Source organism: Molossus molossus, unplaced genomic scaffold (genome assembly GCF_014108415.1).
Source record: "Molossus molossus isolate mMolMol1 unplaced genomic scaffold, mMolMol1.p scaffold_m16_p_5, whole genome shotgun sequence".
Classification (NCBI taxonomy): domain Eukaryota; kingdom Metazoa; phylum Chordata; class Mammalia; order Chiroptera; family Molossidae; genus Molossus; species Molossus molossus.
Genome location: NW_023425388.1, coordinates 3,900,426 through 3,927,617, shown reverse-complemented (window position 1 = coordinate 3,927,617; position 27,192 = coordinate 3,900,426). Strand labels below are relative to the sequence as shown.

General features: G+C 52.6%; 1 protein-coding gene across 2 annotated transcripts in view; it reads left to right on the top strand.

The window, feature by feature from the left end:
• RUNX1 (RUNX family transcription factor 1) overlaps window positions 1-26,800 on the top strand; it is a 212,487-nt gene extending 185,687 nt beyond the window's left edge. Inside the window, exons 8-9 of one of the 2 annotated variants that reach the window (XM_036242344.1) lie at window positions 19,421-19,582; window positions 26,250-26,800. In XM_036242344.1, coding sequence (XP_036098237.1) covers window positions 19,421-19,582; window positions 26,250-26,725 — 638 coding nt within the window. In that variant the 3' untranslated portion in view covers window positions 26,726-26,800. The remainder of the gene's footprint in view (window positions 1-19,420; window positions 19,583-26,249) is intronic. The other variant, XM_036242345.1, reaches the window with a different exon arrangement.
• Window positions 26,801-27,192: the final 392 nt, after the last annotated feature.

Below are 27,192 nucleotides of genomic sequence, written 5' to 3'. Positions count from 1 at the left end.
CCTGTCACCTCCCAGCTGGTGGGAGCCATGAGTGGGAACAGTGCTTGTTCCGCACACCGTCTTGGTCCTTCTCCCAGTGTCGCCAAACTGAGCCTCCCTGGGTCAATCACCAGTTCTGACCACCAGTGAGCAGGATTTGGGCACAGTCCTTCCGGAAGTGCAAAGAGGGTGCCCTGCGATCCGGGGTCTGGGGTGACGCCGTTGGTGCCGGAGCAGCAGAGCATCCCCAGGGCAGGCCTGTGGGTCCGGGTGAGTCAGCGCCGTCCTGGGCGGTGGCAGCTCACCCATCAGGTCTCCCAGACCCGTCCCTTCTGTCCTCTCCGCGGAAGAAGCCCACTTTCCCGACAGCTGTGTGTCCGACCTGAGCCATCCAAGGCCACCTCCGAGAGCCCGAGGACCCTGCGTGGCCAGTCCTCCTCCTGTCTGTGGGAGCGCCACCTACATACACTTCCCTGGGGGGTTTGAAAGAACATCTCCTCTCGAGGTAAAACAGGGAGGGAGAAATAATCTGACCTATGATTCCCTCTTCGTGAAGGTCATGCAAGGGAAGCGAAGGTGGTGTTTATAAGTCTCACGGGGTCACTGCACTGTGTGGCCACTCACACCCCATTAGTGCATCTGGGCACTGTCAGCTGTACACGCACACGCCAGTTACTCAGATATCTGCAGAGGCCAGCGCAAGCTCAGGGGCCCGGCTTGGCTGGCTGGCTCGCTCCTTCGCAGACCGGTTCCCCTCCCTGTGCGTCTTCCTGTCGCCGCCATGTGGACGGGTAGTGGCCTGAGTTTAGGCCAGGCTTCTGTGGGTCGTCCAGGAGGGTTGGGATCTTAAGATTGAACCCAGAAGTTTTAGAAATGTGCAGTTCCTCCCCCCCCCGCCCCGGTTTTGAAACCGAGGCATATGTTTGGATGGTGTCGCTACCTGGGTGGTTTGGGGAGCAGTTCTGCCGTGAGGTTATGACAAGGACATTGCCTGGCTTGCACGGTTACCAAAGCCAATGACAAGACAAAGACGTCTCAGCAGGATGGAACCCTGCTGTGGGTCCGTTTAATCCCCACCACCAGCCACCCATAAGGTACATGACGTGGTCCTGAGTGTCCCCCTGCCGTCTGGCAAGGCACCGGGCAGCCATGTGACTTGGCATGGTCTTATTTTTTTAACACCAAGCCCAGGCCCCTCACCTGTCACAGGAGTAAGCAGGCAGCTCCCAAACTCTGTAGCTCTGGATAGCGCGTTGCAGTTCCCGGGGTGAGCGACCCCGGCTAGCGCTCTCTGGGGACCGGGAGGGTCGGCCCAGAGCCCATCCCTCTGCTGCCCCGATTAAAAGGGTCTCCTTTTGGTAACATTTTGCCACATGATTGGCTTTTCCAAGCCACCCTATGTTGGTAAATGAGAGAAGCCGTTGCCCAGACGTGGATCTGTTTAATTTAATATAATTTTCCACAAATTACAAAGCATGACTTTAAAAATTGAATCTGTGCAAAATTCCAGATGGCCGATTCAGGTGGAAGGAAGAGGGAATCTTGTCACTCTGGCTGCAGGGCCGCTTCCCGGTTTCCTCGCGCCTCGGGAGCGGCGGGGGAGGCCTGGGCGGGTCCGTAAGAAACGCCTCTTCCTTTTCAAGCTTCCTCCTGGTCATCCCTGTCTCCCCCAGAGGGAGACACGGGGCCTGGAGGTGTCAAGGCAGAGCCAGGTCCTCTGTCCACCCATCCAGCCGTCAGGGGAGAGCTGTCCCCCCCAAGGAGCTTGAGGAGGGCTCAGAAAAACCATGGCGGCCCCCAGAACCGTTTGTCTGGACCCACAGATTAGTGCTGACATCAACACGGGGATGTGGAGATGGACTGGAATTCAGCCCCAGCTGACCGCTCCTTGCTCACGTGACCGTGTGGGATGCCCGATGTTCTCTGGGTGTGAGGATCATAGCAACTAGCTCAGCTCGCTGGAGAGGTGTGAGGATTGAACGAGTTAATAGGCATAGAGCCCTGGGTGCCTGGCACAGGGTACGCAGTGAATGTATTACTCTTATTACCTCGTGGATTCTTATCACCGTGAACTTGCCAGGGTAGAGATGCATTTCTGTCAACTGTTTAGCATCGTGCGTGATACACTTGACGTACTCAGTAAATGGCCAGTATTCCTTTTAGTGTGATTGCGATTATTGTGCTCTTTGCTGGTAGCATTGGTCTCTTACCAGGGTGTTGCACATCCATCCTGTTTCATGAGCACAGCCGCTCTGAGATCATTACCTTCAGTGCCTCCGTGTCCCCAGGAGAGATGCTGGTGCTGGGCTGGGTCAGGGGACTGGGAGGGTCTTGGCTCACGTTTCGTGTCCGTGGGCCAGCTCACCAGGAGCAGCCGTGGCCACCGCTGCAGAAGATCACATGGGACAGAGCACGGGTGAACTCGAAAGGGACCTTCCATTTTCTTGCTCAAAGCCCTTCAAATTATTCATGAGACACCGGACACCCAGTTGGAGACAGACCTGAACGCCAAGCCTTAGGACTCCCGGTCCAGTGCTGGTCCCCTTGGCCTGGCCTGCCTCTGCCTGGGAGGTGGCCCAGGCACGCGTCTCTGCCGTCACAATGGAACCCTCATTCGGACCTGACAGCAAGCACTCTGCCGTTTTCTGGTAGTTTGCTGCCTTTTCGATGACATGATAGTGGTTGGCCTCTCTGGTCTCCATTTTCAAGAGGTTCGGTTCCATACCTAAGGAGCAGGGATTTTCAAGAGGGCAAGGCTAGAACACCCACCCCGAGGGCGCCGTGTCCTCAGCCCCTCCGAGCGCCCCGGCCCTGCTCCTCGGCGGCAGCAGACAGCTGGGGGAGGCCGGTGGGACACTCCAGCCTTGGGCCCATGTGAGCAGCAGCTGGGAATGAACCCGGACCTGGCCCTGACCCTCGTGAATCGAATGCATTCAGGGCATGTGAATGGTCAGCCTCTCGCCCTTTTAAAGAACCATCTACAAGAGGATTGCTTTGACCCCAGTTCCACCTCCCTTGGGATTTGAGCACATGCCTCCCCGGGCCGATTCCACCCACAGCCAGCCGGGGCCTGGAAGCCCTCTGCGCGGGGCTGGCAGGCCAGCGTCCGGCAAACAGGTGTGCCACTGTGACAGGCAGGAGGGCTGGGGCGGGGGCTGGGGCTGTGACAGGCGCCTCATTCCAGTTCAGAAGGCTGCTGCCAACGTCACCCATTTGCTCCCTGAAGTGTGTGACCTTGAGAGCCAGGGCACTAGGGCCAGAGACAGGCGTCTCTGTGATGGCCACGCCCTTGTCCACGAATGTAGGGTCAGGGTCAGGAATGGCGGGGCCAAAGCTACCCAGTACTGTCACAGGAGTCCCATGGACAGAGCGCAGAGGCCCTTCTCACCGAGGCACTGTGACCCACGGCCTCCTCTCCCAAAGGGAACTCAGGGCAGAGGTCATCAGGAGAAACGAGGACTGGCTAGCACGTGGACCTGTCTTCCCCTTCTTCGCCCTGTCACACGTGGCTCCTGACACGTCCCGACCACGTTTCCAGCTCTGGCCTCCGCGGTCTGAGAACCACGCGTTCTGAACAGATAGGAGGAGGCCGGTGAGGAGGACGCTGTGAAGTGACCTTTTCTTCTCCAAGAACCGGATCCACTCAGAGCCCAGAACTGAGTGGTGTTGCAAGTTCTCTCCCCAGGGTGATGAATTCCCGCTGCAGGCCTTGAACTGCTGAGCCCTGGAGATGAATACAGGGAGCTAGACCAGATCGGGGTGGCCAGCCCCCTCATTTGTCAGACAAGGAACTGGAAGCCCAGAGGGGCAGAGCGACTTGCCAAAGGTCACGCCGCCAGCGCGCCCGGCTTCCCGCCGCCCGCGCTCCTGGCTGGACCGCGCCTGTCTCTGGACCGACGTGGCAGCGAACCTTCCTGAGCAGCCCCTCCGACAGCACACGGGGCAGGGGGGCCGCTGGAACAAGACGGGGCAGACACGTCCGTGTGCCTCTGCGCCTGCTCCACCCAGTTTCTCATCTTTTTATTACAAAAAAAAAAAAAAGTCTCGAATAACCCAAACAGGCAGAGTCTGGTGTGCAGACAGTCTGCAGGCATCCGCCCAAGAAGCTGCCGGTCGGCTGGTCCATCCTCCTCTGATTTATGTTGTGTGTGTTAAGCCTTAAATTGTTGAGACTCTGGCTGGCTGCAGAGGTAGTACTGGAGGGTTGGAGCATGTTTTCGGCTCCCAGAGTTGGCTCCGGTGCCGGAGATGCTGGCCCCGACCCAAGTCCAATCTCACACCTGTCTGAGACAATGAGGGCCTTGTTAGACATCTCCCGTCCAGCGCTCTGGCGGCTGCGTTTTCACGTCCAGGCCGGGGAGGGGGCGGGGGCCGGGCGGAGCCGCAGGGAGGCTGGGAAACAGGGACATGCTGGGTCGGGGTCGCTGCTCCCGTGCCCTTTCTCTCTCCTCCCTGCCCCCCTCCCATCTTGTAAACTTTTCCTTATTTTTGGAAATCAAAAAACAAACAAACAATGCCAACAGTAGGTCTCTTATGAAGGAGAATTTCCTACTGCAAAACAAGAGCGCGAGGCCTGTTGAATAAACCCACAGTCGTGCTGGGGTTTGGAGGGGTTGCGTGGGTAGGGGTGCCCCCCCAGTGCTGAAACCGGAGCTCTGCACACTGCCAGGTCTGTTGGCGACTGGAGCAGGAAGCAGAGGACACCACCCCCACTGAGAACAGGACTGTCCCTCGGCGTCCGCAGAGGACGGGGCTGGCCCTGCTGGGTGCTCGGAGCCTCGGCAGCTCCAGTGCTCCGAGGACCGCGACCTGAGCAGCCCCTGCGGGTCCAGACTGGCACCCTCACGGCGGTGGCGCTGGAGGCTCAGTGTTCAGTCAGAGGCACCCTGGAATGACTTTTCCTAGGACCGCACAACTGGAGGATCAGAGTCGAGAAATGTGTTTCCCAGAGTTACAAAAGCCGCTTTTCTCCGTACGACCCCGCAGGAGGGGCCCGGTCACACCGTGTGGGGCACCGGGCTGTCGTCTTTGGGGCCTGGGTAACAACCAGCCTCCCAGGCTCTCACCCGAGCCGGGATGTCGGGGTGCCAGGGTCGCTCCATTCCGCTGGACCTCCATCCTTCTCCCGTACAAACAGCACTGACCCCCCCTGCGACCCAGAACTCCGGCCCGGAGACACCATGGGGAGTCCTTCCTGTTGATTCCACGGGACACCTAGGACCTTTGGGACGACACGGCCTGTCCGTTTCCTTCGTGTCAGCCACTGGTAACCCAGCCGCCTGGCTCCCCTGTGTACCTGCAGCAGCACCCCCAGAGGACAAAGGACAGCTTTCCGGAGGCAGCCGCACAGGGCGTGGCACAGGGCGTGGCACAGGGCGTGAGCAATGGAAGACCTGGGCACTTCCGGCCCCCACTCCCCCTGGGCTGAATGCCTCCTGTGTGGCCTTGAGTGACAGTGCCTGTGACGACCCTGCGCAGTGGGAGGCGGCATCACCTCTGAGACCTTGGCCTTGAGGGGGGCCAGGGACATGTGGGCGCCTGGGTGACCCGCCACCCGTGGAGGACCGTGGCTGAGGGAGCAGACGTTGCCGTTGCAAAGCGCCCGGCGGCCGAGGAGGCCTGAACAGCAGAGGCCCAGCCTGCTGAGCTCCCGCCCCGACTGCCCGGCGCCTTCTCCGGCCGAGCCCACACCTTTCTGGGGCCGTCGCTGCTCCCACACGACCAGAAGTCAAGCTGAGCAGCCGGGGGGAGGCCGGGCACAGACTGTGAGCTGCTGTCTTCTCCCTGAACCCCCTCTCCCCCAATCCCGCCATTTTTCACGGCGCCTCACCTGTCCCGTCTCCTCCCGGGACATCTTCCCACCGAGGACCGAACGGATTTCCCTCCTCTACTCCTCACAGCTGCGTCCCCAGTGGTCCTGGGCTCCTGGGGTGTGAGAATCGGGGCTTTCCCTCTGTGCTGCGCCATCAGCCAGGCCTCAGGGCTCCCCGATGGGATGCCTTCCCGGCACCCTCGGACCCCAGCCCTGCTGCCTCCTCCCCTCTCCAGAGAAGGACAAGTTCCCCTGGAGGTTCCAGGAGGCAAGGTCTCCCTCCCACGTCCCCAGACGCCCCAACCAGGCCTCAGGTCGGGGTCAGGAGGCGTCGAGGGAGCATCGGCCCTGCTCTCGGTCAGAACCGTTTCCTCACGGGTCTGGTCCCGGGTGCAGATGTCCTGCCCGGCCTGGTCCTGGCCGCCCGGAGCACCGCCTCCAGACGAGGCTCTCGGCTCCTGCTTCAGCAGCGACTTGCCCAGCCTCCCAGAGCCCAGCGGCAGTGGGGGGCCCAGGCGGTGGCCCCAGGCGGTGCCCCCCAGGCGACAGCATACCCACCCCTCCCTGGGCGCCCCTCCGCTGTTGTGACTGAGGAAAATGGGAAATCCTATGCTTCCTGACCTCATGACCCCACTGCCCATGTTAACTGAAGCCAGTGAGCCTCCCTTTCCTCTGGCTGCCCCCCAAAACCAGGCCACTCTCTAGTCACCTCTTCCTGGCCAGCTGTGTTCCAAACTCCTGGACTGGTTTTCCCATTTATTTAGAGATTTGGACCCCAAAGTACAAATTGGCTGTATAACACCCTTGTCTCACACACACACACACACACACACACACACACACACAACACCTCACTGCTGTCCCGGGCACCAGCGCCTCGTCCCCTCCCGCCATGTTCAGGTGGGTCCCCGTGTCGCCTCGTCTGTGAATGTTGTCTGGATTCTCGGTCCAGCACTTGGCAGACCCTCCAAGTGCACTCTTTAGCGTGCTGGCCAGCCCTCCTACCTCCCCACCCCTAACGACCCCTGGACCGGCCTCGGCCCAGCACTGAAGCAGTTCATGGCCACCACCTCGGTGGCTCCACCCTGTGCCTCACTCAGGCGAGGAACCCAGGTCCCCCTCCCTCGCTGTGCCACAGGACACTGGTCCGCTGGCGGCCGCAGGCCCGTTCCCGCCCGTCTGTGCTGGGCCTCTGGTCTGGGTCTGGAAACAGCACCGAGGTGGCCGGAGAAGGAAGGCCATTCGTCACCTTGTCCGCCTGCCCTCTCGCTTCATCTCCTCCTGGGTCCCTTAGAAGCCTCTTTTGTTCTGCTCAAGGGGAAAGTCCTTCAGACGTGTTGTTGAGACTGGTCTGCTGGGGTATTTTGAAGAAAGGAAGGACAGGAAGTTCCTGTTTACTGGGAAGGTGATGCGTTCCCAAAGACGTTCCAAAGCCCGGCAGCTACGCGGGATGGTTTCTCGCTGCCTTTTTCGGGGAGTACACAAAGCAAAAATGAGAAAACTGAGCCGGAGAGAGTCAGGAGCACAAAGGGGGATGTTATAATAGGCTTTTGTTGGTACTTGCATGTTCTTGTTGGAAAACAGAGCAAAGACCCTGCGGTGCTGCGGACGGGAGCCTGATGTTATCGGCCCAGAACCCCGCCTGGAGTCCAGTGGCAGGCAGGACCCAGACCGGGGAGACAGGGACCGGGCCTGCTCAGCACAAACGGCGCTTTGAGTCTTTCGTAAACAGCCTGTGCCCCAGGGCGCGAATCCTTCCAGGTTTGCCTGGGTAATTGCGCTTCGCTGCTGGCTGGCGTGCGCGCCTGGGCCTGGTCTGGAGGCTCAGACAGCCGGCTGGGCCACGGGACAGGGGAGCGAGCCGGGACGTAGTGCCGTGGACGGGGCCTGATGGAGGGCGGCCGCTGCCCCTCTAAGTGACGCGAGCAGAAGGGGGGCCGCACTTCCCATGAGCTGGTTTACAGTGGGTACCTGGCAGTTTAGGGCCATTAGCAGAGAAGGTGGAGCCAGGGTGACGGTCAGCCTGCCTCCTCCCCGGGACCACCCCGAAACAGAGTGGGGAGATGGCCACCTCCCTTCCTCCCTGACTGTAACCTAGGTCAGGAATTCACAGCACAGACACCAACTTCTGTTGGAGGTTTGGGGCTGTCTGGGCTCCGTTTCCGGGCGGACCAAGGACTTCCCAGGGAGCCCCACTGGGGATCCCAGACCCGCCGTGGGAAGAGGTGCCCGTCCCCAGCGCCCATCGGGCTGTGCTTGGTGCTGTTTTTTCTTTTGAGGTTTATATCTGTCTTTTCATTTTGTCAGTTTGAGGCAACTAGTTTCAGGGGGAGACGGTTTATCATCCCGCAGTAAAAACTGTGTCTCAGAGAACCAGGTCAGCCGCTGCCATCACTACCCTGCCTGGGGGACGGGGGCGACCCTTCACTCCCACCCCTGGTTTGCCGGGACGGCTGGCACGGAGGCTCGGAGGGGCTTTCTGTCCGTTCCATGAGGCGGCCTGAACCCCAGACCTGTTGACAGTGCGTCCTTCTCTAGTTACATGTGACTCATGCCCGGGAAGCTCGGGGAGGCAAGCACCAGCCTGCCCTTCCCAGGTGGCAGAGCCAACGGTCAGCTCAGGAGGGCTCTCGGGGTTTGCACCTGCGGCTCACCCCGGGCCCGCGTGCCAGCTCTGGGTCTGGGTGCCAGCCCGGAGACTGTGAGAAAGCTGGCGTCACAGACCCTGGCATGGGCATGGAGCGCTCCCGGGCACGTCGTGAGTGCACCGCCACCCCGGCTCCTGCGTGATCCCCGCCACCCCGATTCCCACGGGGGCTCCCACCGCACCCCTTATCCGTTTCTCATCTGTTTTCTGCCCAGGCCACGGTGCCGCTTTAAGTGTCTCTGAGTCTGGGGGCACCTCTGAAAGCCACGTCTGCTGGCCTGTCACCATCGTTTGACGTGGTGACTGAACCCATGGCGGGCCTGCCCAGCCTGGGTGGGTTCCCGGAGGCACCAGGCCATTCTCTGCTGTGGACGCAGTGCTGTGCACCATGGGACCCCTGGCTTCCACCCACCAGATGCCAGCAGCACCCCCAACCCCAAATGTGATGACCAAAAATGTCTCCAGACAGCACCGGGGTCGCCTGGAGGAGCAGTCGCCCGTTTGGACCAGTCTGGGATTTAGTCCACACAGGACCTCAGCGCCCACCACAGAGGGGCGTCACCGGGTGGCTCTCTGGGCAGTGACTCACTCTGACCCTTAGCTCCTTTAGGTCCCTCGGGTCTTCGTTCTCCATCCATCATCCCTTCGGTTGAGCAAGAGTTTCGAGTTATCTACCATCTCATCCTCTCCTCAATTTGTTTTGTTTTTAAGCTTCCATTTTAGCCCAGGTTGCCGGAAGCCTACTGCTTTTCTGAGAAAGCCCCTTGACCTTGTGACCGCGTTCTCCAGAGGGGCTCCCACCGCGGGGCTCGCGTCCCTCCTCGGGGACCTCGGCTAGTCAAGTGCGAAGGCTGTATTTGAAATGCCGTTCCTTTCCCCATGTCCGCCACGGGGCTGTGGCCGTTACGCCGTCGGCCGCCTGCTCCTTACCGAGTGCGCGTGTGTGGTTCTCAAGCCGAGGTCTGTGCTGGGAAGACTGGCAGATGTCCACCTGCCTTTCCGGGTCAGAGCCCGGGGTGATGTTCCCCTGCAAGTGGAGGGCGCCCCGAGATGAATGTGACTTTGTTAGTTGGGGTCCTTTGTTCAGAGCCAGGGGTGAGCTTACAGAAGCAGGCGTGGCTGTGGCCGCAGAGGCCACGTGTGGTTCTCAGCCACGTGCGGTTCCCCGGCTGCGAGCCCAGCTGGTTCCCACCGAGGTCAGTGCTTCCGGGTGTGCGATGCTGCAGACCCAGGGGAACGAATTCTCCTGCGTAGGTCTCATGTCCAGGTGGGGAGCAGTCCAGAGGAACGAGACAGAGAGGGGCCATCTGATGACACACTGATGAAACTGATAGAGCTCGCACACCACAGACATCCAGTTATTCTAAAGAGCCCAGAACTAGCCCAGGGACCTGCCATCGAAGGAGGAGCCGCTCTGGCCTCTTCTTCCTCACTCTGTTGCTCCAGTGGAAAATCCAAGTAATTTAGCAGTTTTCAAAAAAACAAACAGAATTTGAAGGAGCCCTTTCCTTGTGGGCTTTTTATGAAGGGAGAAACTGGAGGTGAAGTATGATAGACATGACTCCTCCAAGAATCTGTCTACGAAGAAGCAGCCAGAGCTGGTGGCCTGTGGGGTGCAGAGCATCCGGACAGAAGGACGACGCTGAGCTCAAGGCGACCTGTCCTGTTTCCCCGAGGCCACCGACAGGAGGTAGCAGATCTGTGAACCGCATGGCTTCTGTCTCCTGTGGGGGTGAGGCCCCCCACGTGAAGAACATAGGTTCCTGGACCCGTCACTATTTCTGGTGCGGCCGAGTGGGAGGAACGAAGGGCGCAAGGCCTTCGGGAATGTCAGTGCTTTAAGAGGGACAAATCCGCCGTGTGAGTCATGGAAGTTCAGGTGTTGGAGGTGAGGGACAGCTGGATGGTTTTCCAAACCTGTTAGGGCTCAGGCCTCCTGGCTCCTGCTGCTGGGGACCCCAGGAGCCCGGGCCTGTGCATGGCGAGGAAGACAGGAGGGTGCAGGTGGGGGAGGAAGAGTGTGACAGGACAGCGTGGACGGGGCGACGCCTGGGGAAGTCTGGGGCTGCTGACACAAACGCCACTCTAGCGAGCGAGCAGGTGAGGAGGGGCTGGGCCCCTCGTGGGGACTGCCTTCTCGACCCTCATTGGTGTCCTCCTCCGTGTCGGGAGCGTGGAATGGATACTCCTCCATGTGGGTTCCCCTGCACAAGGTAAGAGCGATGCCCCTTGATGGGCAAGACTCAGCTTTCGGGTGTCCGTGCCTTGACCCCTCTGAGGCCCGGCCACATGACCCATATAGCTGCCTTGTGCTGAGTGGCCCAGTGGCCCTGTCCATCCTCCAGACCAGCGGGCGGAGGGGCTCAGGTTTTGTGTTAGCAGTCCCGTACAGCCTGCTGGGAGGCCGCACGTGTGGATTGTGAAACCCCATTTTCCCCCGTGGGGCTTGGGGACACTGCAGCCTGGATCTCTGGCTGGCTAAGGAGGGCCCCCCTCACACGGAGCTGTCCAATGTGGGGAGAAATCTCTGCTGGGCAGCACAGCAGAGCCCTGGGGATGTGTGTCCTTTCCTGAGGGGTCATGGAGAGAAGCCTGGCCCACAACCGGCAGGTACTACATTAACAGTGAGGGAGCTCAGGACCAGTTTATCCTCCCAGAGACCCCTCTTCACAGGTGGGGAAACTGAGTCTCAGAGGTGTCATCGCTGCCTTAGCACCCAGTGCGTGGGGGGAGGGGGAGCTCAGTCCTAATCTCAGATTCCCACTCCTGCCCTTGCTCAGGCCCCCTGGCTCCCTGAAAGACAGCTCTGGGCAGGGTTCCCAAGTCCTGGACGGTATGGGGCCCACACTAACTGCAGTAGAGCGAAGCGTCTCCCACGCGCTCCTGCACGGTCTGGATCCTGGGAGACGCTGGCCTTGAGGGGACAGGCGTGCAGAGCATGAGGGGGCAGACCTTTACGAGAGACAGGTCTGCCATGGGTGTTTGTTTTGCAATGTGCAGGAACATCCTTTGGCTGCAGGGGACTGAGCAGAGACGAGAAGGTCCCCTCACCCCGCGTGCAGGCTTGGGGATGCAGTGCCAGCAGAGAACACAGGTGTCATCCAGACCCCATCTCCTCGGGAAGCCAGTGACTTCTCCCCGGCCCTCTGCTCAGAGCCGCTGTGCTCGAGCCCAGAGCCTGTTTGCAGCCGGGCGGGCGCAGCCGGCCTGGCGGAGGGGAGAGGCCGGGGGTGGGGCGCGCGGTTCCCCTGGGAACTGTCTGGCACGTCTAATGAGCAATGGCGCTCTGCGTTTATGGAGCGCCTTTCATCTGGGGCTCTCAGAGCGGCTCCGCAAACATCAATTAACTCTCACACCTGTGAGGCAGGTGAGTCTGGGTGCCTCCATCTGTGGAGAGGAGGAAAGGGGCTGGGGAGGAAGAGGACTGTGGCAGCCACCAGGGTGGGGGCAGCCCTGCTGTTAGGGACCGGCGTGCCTGACCGCAAAGCCAGGGAGCCTCCCAGGCCCACGCAGAATTTGGGTCCCAGAGGCACAGTTCCTCCCCACCCCCTGTGGCAAGCAGCTGTGAGGACAGGGCCTGCAAACCCTAAAGGCCTTTCAAATGAAGGCGCCCCGGGCAGGTCTGTGCCCGGCTCGGTGCCGGACGCGCCCTGCAGAGTAATTGCCGGAACCAGGGAGGCAGCTCCTCGTCCATGACTAACCGAGATGTCTGCAGCGGCTGGCGAATACCGGAGCTCTTTCACAACGCTCTTCCAGGGCTCCGAGCTGGTGGGAACTGACTCACATTGTCGTGGGATGTCACTGATAGCAGCGATCTGCTAGCCCATGTCTGCTACCTGGGCACACCCCCAGGTGACTGCCGCCCCCACTTTGTGCTGTGTTGCACTTTTATTGCTGAGGCCAGAGGGGAAGCAGCTTTGGAAAAACAGTGGGGCTTTCAGGGACCGGCTCTCGTAGCAAAGAAGGACCCGACGCCCGCCGGGAAAGCAGATCTCATGCAGCTCTGGAGGGGGCAGCGAGGCACTGGGCACCCCCGTGTTGGCAGGGAGCCCGGCTTGTTCCTCCCAGGGGTCCCAGACAGGAGATGCCGGCCACCACTGGGGCTCGCCCTGACACATCACCCCGGAGACTGACTCACATCCCTGAGTCCTGAGTCACATCCTGTTGTGTGTTCCGAGGCATCCAAGAGGGCATTACAGCAGCTCCCATGACTGAGGTGAACTTGGAGGACCCCTGGGAACGGCCCTGCCCACTTCCAAGCTGAGAGAGTGGGGGGAAATCCTGCAGGGAAAAAACCAGGGCAGCCCTGATGGTTTGTATGTTCACCGGCCACGTTTGGCTCTTTTAAAAATAGATGCTAGCGCCCTGTAGCATACATAACCGTCTAGTCTTTGCTTTTTAATGGCTCTGGAAGGCTTTTTAAAGATACACACTGAAGGGCCAAAGAAAAGGCCTGCTCACAACCACCACCCAGCCTGAGCCCGGAGCCCCAGACCGCCAGACTGCCATCAACCTCCCCCTAGGCGGGGCTGAGAGCACATGTCCCAGCTCAGGTGGTGCTGTTGGGGACCCAGGCTTTGAGGATGGGGGATGACACGTCAATAGAGGTAGGTGTCAGAGTAGAACCAGGTGTCTCTGGCCATCCTCTCCTGTGTCCTGACAGAAGCTGGAGGACAAAGTCGGACATTTTGAGCTTCTCAGACAACAGCTTTTGGTTTCATTGGTTTTGTCACTTTCTTGTGTTCAATTTCAGTAATGTCTGCTCTAGTGCTTATTATTTCCTTTATCCTGCTTGCTGTAGGTTTATTTTGCTCTTTTCCCCTCCAGTTTCCAAAGGTGGAAGCTTAGATTATTGACTCTGGATCATTCTTCTTTTCTAATACATGCATTCGATGCTATAAATTTCCCTCTGAGCGCTGCTTTCACTGCACCCTGCAAATTTTGATGAGTTGGATTTTCATTTAGTTCAAAAAATATTTTAATTTCCCTTTAGGCTTCTTACTTGACTCATAGGTTATTTAGAAGTGTGTTGAAGCATGAACTATTTCCCTATTTTCTAGCTATGTTTCTATTATCGATTTTTTAGTTTCAATCCATGTGGCCAGAGAATATACTTTGTACAATTTCCATTCATTTAAATTTGTTAAGGTGTGATTTACGGCCCAGGATTTGATCTATCTTGGTGAGTGTTCCCTCTGAGCTTGAGAAGAATGTATACTCTGCTGTTGTTGGATGGAATGTTCTATAAATGTTAGATCAAGTTGGTTGGTAGGACTGTTTGGGTCAACTCTACCCAAATTTTCTGCCTGCTTGAAGTGTCAGTGACAGAAAGGGGTGTTGAAGTCTTCATCTATAATAATGTATGTGTTTTTCTATTTTTCCTTGTAGTTCTAAAAGTTTTTGCCTTGTGTTTTTTGACACTGTTGTTAGGTGCATACATTTTAAAGATTGTTATGTCTTAAAGAATTGACTGTTATCATCACATATTACCATTCTCAATCCCTGACATTGTCCCTTCTTCTGAAGTCAGTTTTATATAAAATTAACATAGCTACATGGGCTTTCTTTTGGTTAGTGTCAGCGCTGTCTGTCTTTCCCCACTCCTTTCCTCTTGGCCCAAATCTTTATATTTAAATTGTGTTCCTTGTAGACAACACATAGTTGTCTTGCTTTTAATTCACTCTGACAGTCTCTGTCTTTTACTTGGTGCATTTAGACCATTCATATTTAAAGTGATTGCTTATATAGTTGTATTAATATTTCTTACACTGGGGTTTTTTTACACTCTCTTTTTCTGCATTCTCTGGTTTTAACAGCATTTTATGTGATGCCACTTTATCTCCCCTCTTAGCATGTCAATTATACTTTTAAATGTTTTTAGTGGTTGCCCTGGAGTTGCAAAACACATGTATAACAACTCATAAGTCACCATCGAGTAACACTACACCAGTTCTTCCTTCCCATTTCAGTCATTACTGTCATTCATTTCACTTATCCATTCTGTAATTACCCAGCACATTACTGCTATTATCATGTTCAACAGAGATTGTCTTTTGGATCAATTAAGAATAGGAAAAATAAGACTTTATTTTACCTTCATTTATTCTTTCTCTGATGCTCTTTCTTTCTTTATGTAGATCTGAGTTTCTGATCCATATTATCTTTCTTTCCCTGAAAAACTTCTTTTAACATGTCTTGCAGGGTATGTCTGCTGGATAAATAATCTTAGTTATTGTTTGTCAGAGAATGTCTTTATTTCTCCTGTACATTCATTTTGCTGAATGGTGGCTTAGGTCAGTGCTTTTTCTTGCAACACTATTTACCACACTGTCTTTTTGCTTGCATGGTTTCCAAAGAGAAGTCCACAGTAATTCTCATCTCTTTACTCTCTATATAATGTGTCCCTTTCCCACTCACTTCTGGCTTCTTTCAAGCTTTTCTCTTTGTCTTTGAGTTTTCTGCAGTTTCAATATGATAGGCCTAAATGTAGATTATTTGGTATTTAGCCTGCTTGATATTCTATGAGCTTTTTGGATCTGTGGTTTGGTGTCTATCATTACCTCTGTAAACTTCTTAGTCAATAATACTTTAAATATTTCTTCCATTCTGTTTTCTTCTCCGTTTCCTTCTGGTACTTCCACTATGCATGTGTTATACCTTTTGAAATTATCTGAAAGTCTGTAGATCTTTTATTTCCCCTTTTCTCTCTTTACCTTTTTGTTGGTACGTTTCTCTTGACATATTTTCAAGCTCGTTGATTTTTCCTCATCATGTCCCATCTACTGGTGATCCCACTAAAGGCATTTGTCACTTCTATTACAGTTTTTCGTTTCTAGAATTTCCTTTTCAGTCCTAGAGTTTCCATCTCTCTATCTCCACTATTCATATTTTTTGGGTGCTGTCATCTTTTTCCATATTTTTTTTTGCATGCTGTCATCTTTTTGCCAAAAGACCAGAAGAAAACAGTATGAAGGGACAAAACAAGCAACAGAACCAGGTTCAGATATGATACAAATTTTTAGAATGACCAAACAGGGAATTTAACTATGATTAATATGTTAAGGGAAAAGATGACAGCTCTGGAGACTTTGTGATACTGTTGCATCAGAAGCTAAAGCATCCTATCTTCTTCTTGAGTGATGTATGCCATGGATACCTCTGAGCTCAGCACTAGCCTCAACCCCACCTTACCTCTTATCCCCTCCCCCACCCTGTTGACCTCATGTCAAATGGAAGGGAGTGGAGCTCACGATGTGGAGAGGGGCCTCTGTTTTATCATTTATTTGATCATCAAAACGCTGAAAATAACCCATCACAAAATGGCCTCAGTGAGGTGGATGCATCAAACTTTATATGCCCTAGAAAGCATGCAGGAAGGCTCAAATTTAATTTTCTAATGCACTAGTTTTTTTCATGGAATCGTGGACTGGTTGACATTGAATCCCTGGCTTCTCCATCCTCACCCCAAATCTCCAGTTTTCTTGGCTCTTCACCTTTTGATCTCCTGAGCCTTTATCGGGGAGCAGTCAGTGCTACCTGTGCCTCATCCTGGAGCAGGGGTGTGTGGTCTTACCAGTAAATATCAGTTCAGTCCCTTGGCGTGGATTTCTTTTCCTTTTCAGTAATATAATCAGGAACATTAGACTTGCTGTGCATTTAATATGGCCCCAAACTATGATATTTGCTTTATGTATCTTATCTCACTTATTCTATTACCCTTTGAAGTAGGAAAACTATGTATCAGAGAAAAAAGTGACTCTCCCAAGGTCATATAACTAGTTTATGGGGAAGTCAGGGTTCAAACTGAAATCCTTCTATGACTTACATTAGGTGCTTTCCCTAATTTGCTCTTCTCAGAGGCAGAACATGTAATAAATACCAGTAGGGCTCTAATCTCTAACATGGAAACAGCTGTTTGCAAGTCCAGATTAAGCAGATAATCCAGCAGTTCTCCTGGATACAGCCCGCAGGTCCCCCACTAGCTACTACTCCTGAGTGCAAGGACTATAATCCATTCACTGCTGAGTCCCCAAATAAGTAGCCCTAGTAAAGCAAAGTGTTTGTTGGCAATGTGAATGAATGAGGTAATAAATAACTTCATGACCGAATGAATGAATGAGGCAAGCAACTCTCAGCATGATGGATTGATGCAATAGGAAGAAGCCTTTCCAAGCATCATCCAGTTCTGGTATTGTCAATATCAGACTGTAAGCTCCAATGGGACAAGGACCATACAGGTCTTATTCACAGGCTGTTACCAGCTAAATTAGTACATGCCCAGCACACAGTAAGTTTCAGTAAACTTTCATTCTTTTTGATGGATGGTCTTACAAGTAGGCCTGCTTTCTGGAGAATGACTGACGGTGACCACTCCCTTAGCATGTGGCTTCTTTTCTGGATAACCCTCATCGTATCCCTGGCCTCCTTCCTCTTCTCAGAATACAGTTATCACAATGCCATTCCTCACCCTCCACCTCCACTTCTTCCCCAGCTCTGTAACATGCAAGGCCAGCCGAGAAATGTTGCATAGGACCTGTGTAATCAGAATCCTTCTCTAGCATCATTGGCAGGTGCTCAGAGACCATCACCCTTGACAGGTGAGAATGACAGAGTGTAAGCAGTGATCCAGAGCCACCCCACAGACACTTCTCCCCTCTCTCAGCTCAGTGTTACCAGAAGGGTAATGGAGTTATACACTCAGCATACACCGTATTACTAGCCCATAGTTTTTGTTTTAATTTTGGGTTTTGTTTTTTATTAACAATACACGTAGAAGAAGAAAACACCCACAAACATGACCTGAGAAGCTAGCCATCATCACCTTCTGGCCCACCCCTGGCAGTGAACCCAACTCTGGTCACATGAATGAAAACTGATCACCGAGGTGGTGATAGTGGGGGTGTCCTTTGGGTGTTTAGTGCTATCTCCCCTCTAACACTGGAAAACTAAGTTGTGGTGTGAAGTGAGAAGATGTTAAATCTAAAACCCCGTGTTAAAAAAAAATCATAGAACTTAGACTTTAATCATGAAGATCATTTTACCAAAGCATATTTTTAAAAGGCTGTGAAACATTGTGCAACGTTTGCATGGCTTAATTATGAGTTTAGAAAAGCCTAGCACAACTTTTTCACTCCAGTAAAACATGACAGAACATGAAGCATGGTATAATACTTATGCTTACTGTGGCTTTAGACACGGGGTTAGGGTGCTGGGTTGTCTACACAAGGCAGGAGTTACCATACCGCAATTCACAGCCCGGGGAACTTTATGACAATTATAAAACTTCTTTTGTTTGCTTTTTAAATGATTAAAATATCTGAGTACTGTGGATTCACTTAGCAGATGTGCGTGGCTAGGACATATGCACGTCTTACAGAAAATATCTGAGTGGTTTTTTTTCACTTGGAGCAAAATCCTTGTGGTGCTGTGGGAATCTTGAACACGTTGATATGAACTATGTGCTTTCCGTAACTAGAAGCACTGTTAGCTGTCAGATTATGCAGCATCTCTGACTATGGCTGAACGTGTATCTCCCACTGAGTTTGGGATGGACTAGCTCTTTTATTCCTTGCCGGCTCCTCAAATTCTCTATAATTAGGACTCGAATGAAACCTTAAACATAGATTTCAAAGATTCTAAGTTAAAATATCTGTCCAGGTTTTTCCAATGTAATAGTTCAGTTATTCTAAAGAAGTTGATTGGTGAGAGGGGAAGGGTGAGGGCACCGTCAGGAGGAGGAGGACGTGGGTCTCCTGGTGCCTGGTTCCGTGACCCACCAGGACCGCTGCGAGGAAATGAGCAGAGGGACACACTTCTTTTGGAAATGGCAAGCCCCTGGTGGAGCAGATCGGAATATTTTGTCACCAGTATGAAGAGCTCGTTTTTGTGTCGTGGCAAATACAGAACTTACACCTGCTATTTTCCTAAGCAACTTTGTTCTTTCTAGATTGACTCCCAGCATCAGGAAGCCCGGCTGGGAGGACCCTGGGGGGTTGGCATGGTTTGCTGTCTCCTTTGTCCACACAGAAGGTGGGACACAAAGAGAAAATTAGTGTTTAACCCCAAAGAAATGTAAAGCTTTCTTGTGGTGGGACAGTGTTCCATCTAAATTTTCCTACGTACTTTGCCTGAAAGTAAAGGGATTTCCCCCTCCTTCTTTTCACCCACAAACAGCATGATGGTTTTGAAAACAGACGCCTGTGAAAGCTGGAGTCAAATGTACAAAATCCCTTTTACCTAAATCTTCTGAAGTCCAACTTTTGTCTCTCCATCTTGGGCCTCTTTTAATGGCAATCTATAAAACACTTGCTCAGCATCTGTCCTTGAAGAGATGCAGGGCCTCAGTGTGTCTGGGGGATGGAGCCAGCGCTCTGTTGCTGGGTTTGTGAACCAGTCATCGGGCTGCGTGGCCAGCTTCCCAGCCAGGCCTTCCTTCCTATCGTCCTTGGCAGAGAAGTCACCTACACAGAAAATATTTAAAACGCTGTGGAATACTTCTGCCAAAGGTATAAAAAACTAAACAAAACTTTGCGTTCTTTCTTGCTTTCTGAGTACAGATAGACAGGTGATCATCTGGGTTTATGACATGTTTCTGATGGTGATAACTGTAATTAAGTGGTAAAGCTGAAGTTAGGCAGCCAATACATGCTGTGGTCCAACAGTCTGAACATTAACACTTGCACCTGGAAAGCATGCTCAACTCCGCATCATTATGCACATGATTAAGTAAAACCTTTGGAAGAAACAGTTACCAGAGGAAAATCTTCAAGAATCAGACATAAACTATATTTCAGTATCTTTTGGGGGAGAAATCATCAAACAAAAGCAAATACTTGGACATAAGTAAGCTCATTAGACACTGGTAAACAGGCCACTCACACGTGTGACATACTGAAACAAAGGTGACTGGCTTCTTATTAAAAGACATTTTTTAAAAATCTCTTCCCACTGTACATATAACTGAGCTGCCTGGTTCTCTGCAGATACAAGGCAGATCCAGCCTTCCCCACCGTGGTCCTACGATCAGTCCTACCAGTATCTGGGACCAATCGCCTCTCCTTCCGTACACCCAGCAACACCCATCTCGCCTGGACGGGCCAGCGGCATGACAACCCTCTCTGCAGAGATTTCCAGTCGACTCTCAAGTAAGCTGCTTGGAAACACACTATGGCCTTGGCCAGTTTGGCTTAGCAGTTAGAGCATCGGCCGGGAGACCGAGAGTCGAGGGTTTGATTCCTGATCAAGCGCACGTACCTGGGTTGCAGGTTTGACCCCTGGTCCAGGTTGTTCGGGAGGCAACCAATTGCTGTGTCTTTCACATTGATGTTTCTCTCTCTCGCCCCGCCCCCTCCCTTCCACTCCATCTAAGCAATTAATGGAAAAATACCCTCAGGTGAGGAGTAACAAAAAGAGAAAGAGAGAGAGAGAGAGAGAGTCACACTCTGAAACTGCTGGAGTAGGTCTGAGAGACTAGAGGAGATGCATGAAGGGGTTGGCAGGCATTTTAATGGGATCCAATGTAGTTTAAAGACAAGGTTGTCCAGCTGTAAGTCCCACAGCCATGCACTGATTTTCCGCGACACCCAGAGAGAGACCATGGGTCCAGAGACGGAGTGGCTTGGAGAAGTGCACTCCCTAGGCACTTGGGAGTTGCTCACATTCCGCAAGCAAAGGTGGCGGCTGAAAGATTGGCGATGCTATAGAAGGCCAAAGAAGTCAGCCTCTAGGGTACAGGGCCATCTGGAGTGGGCATGCTTTCACAGGTCATGTGACTAGTACCCTGGGGTACCTGTGGCATGGAAAGCAAATACACCCCAAGTGAGACATTTCCAACTAAGAGCTGCACATACAAGGTAGAGGAACAGAGTGGAAAGCTCAGGTGCCGTGGTTAGCATAACTGCTGTTAATACGAGCTCATTAACTATTAGTCATTTAACCTCTGAGACCTCTGGGCTTGGCACTCACCTTTGCTCATGGGCAGGGAAACCAGAGCAACCGAGAAAAATCCCTTTGTTGAAAGCAAAAGAAGAAACTCCCCATTTGGGGCTTTGACACTGGAGCTGAACTGGACTGTGGAAACAGCTCCGAGCACTTCAGTGTTGGAAAGCCTGCAGACACACTTCACGTGTGTGGGGAGAGGGTGCCAGTTTGGCTTTTCTAGCCTCAGGATCAGATTATAGCAGATTAGGGGGCAGGCAAAGGGGCAAAGGCATCCTGTCCGGCATTTTAAATGTTGTATTATGTTATGTTGTCCAGACAATCATGATTCCATGAGATTTCACCAAATGATTTAGCATCTTCTTTATCTGGCTCCCAATGTCAGTGGTGCTACTGTTGAGAAGTTCACTTTGTTGTGGGGGCTGTCCTGTGCAATGTCAGATATTTAGCAGCATCTCTGGCCTCCAGATTCCAGTAGCACCCTGCCTTTCCATCGTGACAACTAAACAATGTCTCCAGACGTTGCCGACTGTCCCAGGGGCCAAAGCTGGCCCAGTCGAGAACCACCGCCTTCACCTAGTCTTGGGCTCTGCAGTGAAATAGGAAAGCCAGCTTAGTTGCCCAGTTTTCACATTATTTTTGGCCATGAATTCCAACATTTTCATGGCACATGAACCAGGACGTCTGTCCAGCTTGTTGTTTTAGAAGTTCTGTTCCCTTAGCACCAGTGTGATTCCAAAGGCTCTTGTCAACTCTTATTGATTGTTCCCAGTGGCACTGCTCTGCCCACTGGCTGGCCGGGGTACATCTGAAACAATGACTGCTTTCCTTGGAAATGTCCCTGGTGTGGGTCTGCCCCCTGGAATTTATGACATGAGTCTTTGACTTGGTCAGCACCCAAGATCAGCCCTTACAGTCCAAGAACCCTAGGGGCCAACTGTTCCAACTGACCACTGTTGAAATGTAAGGATGACTTAAAAAAAAACAAAAAAAAACCGAGTACCATAAGCACTCCCAGATACCACATCACAGGTATACCTCTAAATAACCTGACGTTGGTTATCCAAGGAGTAAGGAAGGACTTTCTATTAGGGTATGAAGTAGGTACACACTAGGTCCCATTTCAGCACCCCAGAATGGTCCTTTGCTGCCTTGGAGGGAAGACCAGAGAGAACAGCAGAGAACAGCATGGGAGATGCTCTTCAACTTAGATCTCCCTCTGAGAAACCGAGCCTGGAGCACAGGCCTGAAGAGTGTGGTCATATGCTGTGGGCAGGAGGGGGTTGGAATGCATAAATGTGGCTGCCTGGCCCCAGCTTTGAGGACCCAGCACTGCTCTGGGCCTGCTTTTCCCTTTAACCCGCCCCCAGCTCTGTGTTCTGCCTGTCTTCCAGGCCCCAGCAAGGGGGGCTTCCTTCTGCAAGGGGGGCTTCCCTCGGCAAGGGGGGCTTCCTTCTGCAAGGGGGGCTTCCTTCTGCAAGGGGGACTTGCACTCTCTCTCTTTTCTTTGCAGACAGACTCCACACCTTGTCTGAAAAGAGTTGTCATCTGGAGGTTTTCTTTGCTTTTTTTTTTCTTCTCTTTTTTTTAAAGAAATTAATGTTCAGCTGCCAACCTGTGCGAAAGACAGCATGCATTATTCTGAGTAGTGCAAAAGCTTCTTTAAGGCAGCCATTATCTGCTCAGGCTGTTTAATCCTTTGAGGGCAGTAGGAGGGGCCAGGAGGGGGGCTGCTTTCATCGGTGTCAAACTGCAGAATGAAGACTTGAGCTGTCATTGCAAATATTTAGCCCCATCAGTGGGAAAACATTTCCAAGTAAAATACCTGAACCTCCTAATCCCCAGATTTCCTACTCTCTAAAAGCTCCCTGTGCATATCAGGGGTCTATCCCCTATCCCCCGCCCACACTGGTATTGAATAAGGGGCACCAGGCCAGCCAGTAGGACAAATGAGCTGCCCCCAGGTATGTAACTGGTGAGGCTTGGTAGGAGGGTTTCAGACTGGACATAAAAATTAAAACAAATATGTGAATAGATCATTTGAATCTGAGCACATCTAAAGGGCCAAAGTTGTTTTATTATCCAAATGTTATAAAGTCCTGGCCGGTGTGGCTCAGCGGATGGAGTCTTGGCCTGAGCACCAGGGATGTGTCGGGTTTAATTCCTGGTCAGGGGCACGTGCCTGGGATGTGGGTTTGATCTCTGGTTGGGGCGAGTGCAGGAGGCAACCAATCAATATGTCTCTCTCACCTCAATGTTTCTCCCTCCCTTCCACTCTCTCTTAAAAAAATCAATGGAAAAAACATCCTCCGGTGAGGATTATCAACAACAAAATATTGTAAAAAGGATAATTTGACCAAATAAATTATTTTTTGTAATATGACATTGTTATGTAGACAGGAGAATCATGGGCGGTATTTAAGGTCTTTTAGATATTCTGCCCACAAGTGAAACAACTATTTTCCCCTGACAGCTGAGACCACAGCATCATTCCATAGCTATGTCCATGACAAACCACAGACTCACTCAGGATTCCAGTAACTTGGTACCATCACCAGGTTACCATGCAGCAGTTGGAACAGACTGACAGAGCATGTCCAGACTGCTGTGAAAACAGGGTGACCTTTCATTCATTTTCCAGTGGATTCACCTTTTTGTCTCAGGGCAAATGAAGCAAGAGGAGTAATGGGCGGAGTCACTTATTTATGCCTGGAGGATTGCCTCAGATGAAAACAAATTGATTGTATTTGCCTAATGCTTCTCCTACCAGGGCTTCTCCCCAGACTATATAAATCTTACTGGAAAAATGGGGTAAAGCTTCCTGTTAACTCTCAAACATGTCACAGCTCCATGTGAGCAAAAACAAGTGACACACAGCTTGCTCACAGATGGCCCCAGCGAGCAGGAGGACAAACCCTGAGGAATGAGGTGCGGCCTGGCTTCAGGACAAACTAGAGTGGCCGTGGAAGGGCAGCCCTAGGAGCTCTGTGAGTTTACAGCTCTCTCCTGCCCACATGTCTGACTCGCTTAGAAAAGATTAACAGGAGTGTTTGTTTGAAAGTCAGACTCCTGGTTTCCTCATTAGTGCAGAGATTCGCTGCAGACTTTGGTTATTTCTATAAACTTTAATTACCTCTCTGATGAGGAGTATATCCCCTCATCACATTCACCCCAAATTTACAGAGGAGGTCATTTTTAAAAAATGTGTTAGAGCAATAAAAAGCACTAGAGGGTGGGAGGAGGGAGTGGGGAGAGGGGAGGGAGAGAGAGAGGAGAGAGAGGCACTAGCTCTCCCTGCTGGAATAATAGGCTTGAAATATGAGGAAGTTGATCTGGGGCCTATGCCTTCCAAATGCAGATTAACCCACCCTGGTGCTTTCTTTTCAGAGCAGGCTTTTGGCTCCTTCAAGTTTCTCTGTCAGCCTGAACACAAGAGGTCAGGCCACATGCCATCCTGAGCTTTGAGCTATTTTGTAGGTTGATTTGAGAACTTACAAATTTTAAAACATTTAATTCTTGCCTCTGCTGTTTTATTGCTGTCTTTTGGGTTTGCTAATGTAGACTCTAGTCCTGGCCTGGTCAATTCATGACTAATTCTGAGAAAGAGAAACTACCCCAAGACACCATCCTGAATCTACAGTGTTGGTTCTCAAGAGAGGGATGGGGGGCTGCCCCTGCCCCCCTCACCCCTACTCCCAGGACATCTGGCAGAGCTTGGAGACTTTGTTGGCTATTGATTGTCACGGTTCTGGGAGTGGGTACACTACTGCATCTGGTGGGCAAAGGCCAAGGATGCTGCCAAACATCCTACCATGCACAGGACAGCCCTCCACATTCCAACAAATCTGGCCCAAGAGTGGTCAATGGTGCCACTTCTGAGAAACTCTGATCTGACATAGGGAACCCTTTCCGGCACCCAGACCTCCAGTAGTTCCCAAGGGCAGCCTGAGGTTCAGAAAAAAGCAGAGGAATGCCAAGAAAGCTAGTCAAAGCCAGCGGGTGAAACTGTAAATGCATAATTCTAACAAGATGAGTTTCATAGACAAAGCTTTGCCATTCCTGGTAAACTTCCAACATGTGCAAAAATGGGAGTAGATAAATCAAGGTCCTGCAGCCACGCATGTTAACAAGCCAGTGAAGCACTTAATAGTGAATACCAGGTGAAATCAAGGCGGATTCTTTCTAAAAAAGTGGAACTAGTCTAATGTGGGGAGAAACAGTGGTATTGGTATTCACTCGGTCACCACTCTGGTATGCATAGGTTGACTCATAGGTTGAAATTGCCAATTTCAAACTGTTTGAGGCCTGACAAAATGGCAGTTTTCTGTGATTCAACCTAAATATTATGTATGTTATTATATATTAGTATTGTTATGACACAATATATTATGCATGATATATTCTATTAATATGATTTATTAATGCACCCATTACATTTCTAATTATAGTGTTATACTACATTACCAATTTTAATTATAATTATATTAAGGTCAGACTAAATTTATATTAATATTGGTGCATTAATATATTGATTATCTAGAGAGTTGGCCACCTTTTTTCTCTTAAGAATCAGAAACTGAGTATTTTAGTATTTCGGGGCCCTGTGGCCTGTGTCACGACCACTCACCTATGCAAAGGTAGCCCAAGCAGCCAGAGACAGTACATGAAAGGAGTGAGGCTGATGCTAATAAAACTTTACATATGAACCCTGAAATTCAAATCTCATAATTTTCATGTCAGGAAATACTTTGACATTTTTTCCCCAACCATTTAAAAAAAGTAATACTCATTCTTAGCTTGTGGGTCTCAAGACTTGGCACCACTGGATTTAACCCAGGGGCTCTATAGTTTGCCAACCCCAGGATTATATCAATATTACATCTGTGTTACACACATTCTATATTATGTCTATATTCTACGTATTACACCTATGTTATGTCTAGATAATGACTGTTATTTTACTATATTATATACCGTATTATATTCATAGCATATATTACCTTCTATTACTACATATTATCACACTATCTCCCTAGGCAGCAACACTCTAATTTTCCACTTCCCTGAGCAGTAGCATCCTGGGTAGTCCCCTATCCCCCTGAGCAGCAGCATCCTGGGTAGTCCCCTATCCCCCTGAGCAGCAGCATTCTGGGAAGTCCTCAACTCCCTGGCCAATAGTATGCTGCCTAGTGCCCCACCTGCCCCAGCAGCAGCAGCATTCTGGGTAGTCTTTCAAATTTCCTGGGCAGTAGCATTCTGGGTTGTCCTCCTTCTTGGGAGGTAGTCTTCTGGGTAAGCCTCCCGTGGGCAGCAGCACTCTGGGTAATCGGCCTGGGGGCGGTGGCATTGTGGGTGGTCGCTGGGGCCGGTGGCATTGTGGGTGGTCGCTGGGGCCGGTGGCATTGTGGGTAGTCGCTGGGGGCGGCGGCACTCTGGGTAACCGGCCGGGGGGCGGCGGCATTGTGGGTAATCGGCCGGGGGGGCGGCGGCATTGTGGGTGGTCGCTGGGGCCGGTGGCATTGTGGGTAGTCGCTGGGGGGCGGCGGCATTGTGGGTAGTCGCTGGGGGGCGGCGGCATTGTGGGTGGTCGCTGGGGCCGGTGGCATTGTGGGTGGTCGCTGGGGGCGGCGGCATTGTGGGTAGTCGCTGGGGGGCGGTGGCATTGTGGGTAGTCGCTGGGGGGCGGTGGCATTGTGGGTGGTCGCTGGGGCCGGTGGCATTGTGGGTGGTCCCTGGGGCCGGTGGCATTGTGGGTGGTCGCTGGGGGCGGCGGCATTGCCTGGGGCAGCGGCGTCGCGGGGCGTGGGTAGTCGCCCGCCGAGCAGGGCCCGAGGCCGCCTGCCCTCCCATCTCACGCTGTCTTCCCGCCCGCAGCGGCCCCGGACCTGACGGCCTTCGGCGACCCGCGCCAGTTCCCGGCGCTGCCCTCCATCTCAGACCCGCGCATGCACTACCCCGGCGCCTTCACCTACTCCCCGACGCCCGTCACCTCGGGCATCGGCATCGGCATGTCGGCCATGAGCTCGGCCACGCGCTACCACACGTACCTGCCGCCGCCCTACCCCGGCTCGTCGCAGGCGCAGGGCGGCCCGTTCCAGGCCAGCTCGCCGTCCTACCACCTGTACTACGGCGCGTCGGCCGGCTCCTACCAGTTCTCCATGGTGGGCGGCGAGCGCTCGCCGCCGCGCATCCTGCCGCCCTGCACCAACGCGTCCACCGGCTCGGCGCTGCTCAACCCCAGCCTCCCGAACCAGAGCGACGCCGTGGAGGCCGAGGGCAGCCACAGCAACTCGCCCACCAACATGGCGCCCGCCGCGCGCCTGGAGGAGGCCGTGTGGCGGCCCTACTGAGCGCCGGCACTGCGCCTGCGCCGCCACTGCGCCTGCGCCCGCCGCCCGCCGCCCCGCCCCGCCCCGGGCCGCCCGCCACGTGGACGCGCTGGGAGGCACACAGGAAGATTCCAGAGGGAAACTGTGAATGCTTCTGATTTAGCAATGCTGTGAATAAAGGAAAGATTTTATACCCTGACTTCACTTTTTAACCAAGTTGTCTATTCCAAAGAGTGTGGAATTTGGGTTCAGGGTTGGGGTGGGGGATGCAACTCATCCTGTTTGGCATCAAATTCATATTTTTAATGTTCTTTTCCAGCACCTTATAAATTGCAAAATGCGTATTTGCATTTGGGGTGGTGTGTGTGTGTGTATATATATATATGTGTGTGTATGTATATACATATATGTATATATATATATAAATAAATTTGAGCTTGCTTTTTTCTTGCTATGATAATTGAAAGAAATATGATTCCTTTTCCTGT